The 3,911-nt window shown below is 38.5% G+C and overlaps 1 protein-coding gene across 1 annotated transcript in view; it reads right to left on the minus strand.

Annotated features, from left to right (window-relative positions):
* Window positions 1–145: 145 nt before the first annotated feature.
* Window positions 146–3,911, minus strand: part of LOC105624965 (ubiquitin conjugation factor E4 B) — a 5,124-nt gene continuing 1,358 nt past the window's right edge. Inside the window, exons 2-5 of the mRNA XM_012206308.1 lie at window positions 2,446–2,733; window positions 1,871–2,296; window positions 422–1,785; window positions 146–323 (exon numbers count right to left, since the gene is read on the minus strand). Coding sequence (XP_012061698.1) covers window positions 146–323; window positions 422–1,785; window positions 1,871–2,296; window positions 2,446–2,733 — 2,256 coding nt within the window. The remainder of the gene's footprint in view (window positions 324–421; window positions 1,786–1,870; window positions 2,297–2,445; window positions 2,734–3,911) is intronic.

Genomic DNA, 3,911 nt, shown 5'->3' on the forward strand with positions numbered 1-3,911 from the left:
ACGTACGACGCGCGCGACGCACACACACACACACACACACACACACACACACACACACACACACACACACACACACACACACACACACACACACACACACACACACACACACACACACACACACAAAATAATGCAGTAATATAATTTAACAATATTTTCCTAATAAATTTACCTGAGGGCTAGGATTTATCACAAAGAGGACCTCGATGATTTTTGCAATTAGATACGGATTTCGTATACAATGCGGTGTACACACGACGACCAGTAGCCACGTGATAAGCGGATTATCCATATTACCACTTATCACTACTCCAGGACAGAATCTACATGCGGAATTATAATTATTAATAAGCGTATCATATATTGTATAATTATAATATTTTTTAATTAATACTTAATAATACATATAATGAGAACTTACTGGAGTGTAAACACCAAGAATTCCGCTATATCTTCCACGTACCATTCCGGTAATGCGGTAAACTTGCATGTGACTTCCTGAGGAAGTGGAAGTTTGGGGAGAGGGTTACCTGGGGCAGTCTGTGTCAGAAGACTCAACAAAACCTCAGCCACGGATATATAAAAATGTAAGCATCTTCTTAAAAAGACAGGGTCTATCAGACCTGCGTCCGCACACGATTTAAATTTACTTAATTGTTCCGATTGCTGCTTCCATTGTTTAATCAAATCTCTATTATGTTCAGCGAAGGGGCTATCCTTCCATTGGGGTTCCGTAGCTTGCAATTCGTTGAGCATATTTTTTAAGTCGCGTAACGCTCGCAATTTTCTTTGATACTTTTGCAATGCCGGTAGTAACGCGATGTGATGGCAATGCAACGTCAAGAACCAGCACTGAGTTGGAAATTTCGATTCCGTCCACTTATGCGTCTTCTCCAGATGCTTTTGCCATTCCGCGACTTCCTGCGAGGTAAGTTTCAGTCTTGTGTCGTTCTTTATATCAACAAAGCTGGAGGGATGAAATGGATACAGAGGATCTACGGTGTCCAGTTTGATTTTTACAGAGAGCATTTGCAAGACCGATAATAAATTCAACATAAATCCATCTCCGGCCAGAGAAAACTCCTCGGTTTGTATTTGCGCGCGTTTCTCATTGTGACGCAACAACGCGGCCAAGTATGTTAAAGTAGCATCGCGGCAATTGCTGTTTGTAAGTATTGCATAAAACATCTTGTGTAACGAAGTTCTAGTACTTTCCAGCTCTTGTTGCAAGGATAAATTCACCGACTTGTCCGTGACATGATTTCCGCTGAAAAACTTGTCAGCCACTTTCGGTTGTTCCTCAGCAAATACCGATACTGAGAGAAACGGTCCCAAAAACGAAGTCTTCGTAAGTTCTCTGCCGGCAGCTGACGTCATAATATCGGGCAAGAATTGCACTTGATTTGTAATTAGACGGCATATCGGACGTATTTTGCCGCCTGGACCGCAGCGAATTTCTATTAGTTCCTCTAGCGCCTCGATCGGTCTTCTGTGTGTATTGCCAACCAAACTCGCTTGTTGCATTGAGAGATACAGGCCTTGCAAGACCGGGGTGAATATCTTATTGAACGTGCTTGAATTCGTGTGTGTCTTAGCTACGAGCTCGTGAAGGTAGCCTCGAGGTAAACTTTGCGACAGTATTGGGTAGAGAAGATAAGTGGTACACATAGGAATAACTGAAGCTTCACAAATGCCAACCAATCCTTGTAGAACAAGGCTAGAGTACTGAACACATTGCGTTTTCAATACTGTCAGTACATTCGAGAGAGGAGGTATGCTGGATCGCTAAAATATGTGCCTAAGCGTCAGTCAAAGAAATCAATAGATTTAATAAAATCTTATCTGGTTTTTAAAATATGTATACCTATACCTTTGGATGATTTCTTTCCTCTATTGCGATTCTTGAATAGCAGTTTAATAAGTAAGTTAAACTTTTGGGTTGCGACGATTTGCTGCCTATGGGTAATGGCATAGTCGGTAATTGGTAAGATGGAAGAGCCATGACAGGACTTAGCAAAGGACTCGCTTGGTTATTCGGACTGTCCTGTCGATCGGACGACATATCTACCGTGATATCGTTCAAAAGATCTTCCCCTTTCGAGAACATACACAAAATCTCCATTAAGGCCTGGTTAATGATTTCACTAAAATCTAGCTGTTTCTGTTTCAGCGTGTACGCTGCTGTTTGTGGTAAGAATATAGTTCCTTCAACGGAATTTTTCCACGATATGCGCAAGACGCGTGATATGACAACATGTATGTGATCTGTTGTAACTTCTATGCTAGAGCTCGTCGTCTAAAATGCAACAGAGATAAATATAGATAAAAATAATGAATAATCCATTTTCATCATATTAGAAGAAAAAAATAGATTCTTTTTGTTTTTTATTAATACATGTACATTATATTTCTTTTTCTTTTTTTTCTTTATATAAAGATACTTACACGCGATCGTGGTATTGAATCTTTCCTATCCGATTCATCAACTTCCATGCTTTCAATTCCTGAATTATCCATTTCGGTAATATTACATTGTTTATCGTTGCTCTCTTCTACTTCCATTGGTATCTCAGCACGCTGTAATTGTTGTTGAATAGACGGAGATATTGATCCTGGGAATGCTTTTGATAGTTCCGAAGTACTCGGGGAAGTCGGAGCAATAGCATTAGACGAACTGGCAGTTGCATTATTATTGTTGAAACCCTCTAATCGGGCTAATCGCCTTCTTCTCATCTATAGCAAAAGTGAGACAAAGGAGTTGTGTGGTGAGTTCTCTTTAGTAACGACTACTCTCAAAGATTGCTTAAAACAGACTGAAATGTTTTTGTTATTCATAAGTTATTTTTATCCATTGGTTTACCATACCTCGTGACAATAAAGAGAATAGAAGCTGCAAAGTCCACATTATATTTTAAGCGATGTAATAATACAGAAATGTCATTTTTTCGATATTATACTTTGTAAACCTCTTCAATGAGGTTTATCATTCTTTGCGCATAGGATGCAGCATAGCAAACAAAAGTGGAGTATGTAGATACCTTACTGTAGATACCTACTACATAGATATGGCATACTCGGGCTCGGATGTTTAAAAAATTAAGCAGATGAAATAATCTCAAAATCCATAATTTGCCTTCTATGCGAAAAGAGTGGTAAATTTCTTATTGAACAGAGTATACATTATTCTGATACGAATCTTAAAGAATGAAATAGAACATCATGTATTTGTTAAGAAATCATAATTTCATTACTTGCATAGATTTCTGCAGCCATAATATCTTGCTAAAAACAAAATAAATGAAGCAGTTTAGTTGATGAAAGGAAATAATAAGGAACAGAGGATAGGTGAATAGGAAACAAACAGAACTCTATCGTCGCAATTATGAAAATAGAGGAATCATCAAATAGTAAACAATTATTCCTGCAAAGCGTTTGGAATGTTTGGATCATTTAAATATTAGAATAACCATGTTGACAGATGCCGCGCCAAGTTTTCTTTAAATTAAAACGCAAGATTGATTTGCATAGCGTTCATTATATAAGTAGTTTCTTTGCAAGCGTGTGAGTCGCTTCGTTTTACGCGTGGGGGGTTGACAAAGAAAACAATATATAACCCAACAAGGAAAAATACAAGTCTCTCTCGAAATTGCGCAAACAATGGACTTATCTTTCATGACTCGTCTCAAAATTAAAAAAAATACATATAAATTCATGATTTTTCGAGGGAAGAGAAGTGGATGGAAAAGATGAGAAAAGATCTCCGACGAGAGAAAAATGCCGCGCAGCATGGACACGAGAACATAGGTCTCGCTTGAGACAAGAAATCGCGGATAAGTACGCGCGGGAAATACACACACATACACATACACACACATACACATACACACACACACACACACACACACACACAC

The sequence above is a fragment of the Atta cephalotes genome (genome assembly GCF_000143395.1).
Source record: "Atta cephalotes unplaced genomic scaffold scaffold00097, whole genome shotgun sequence".
In the NCBI taxonomy this organism is placed as follows: domain Eukaryota; kingdom Metazoa; phylum Arthropoda; class Insecta; order Hymenoptera; family Formicidae; genus Atta; species Atta cephalotes.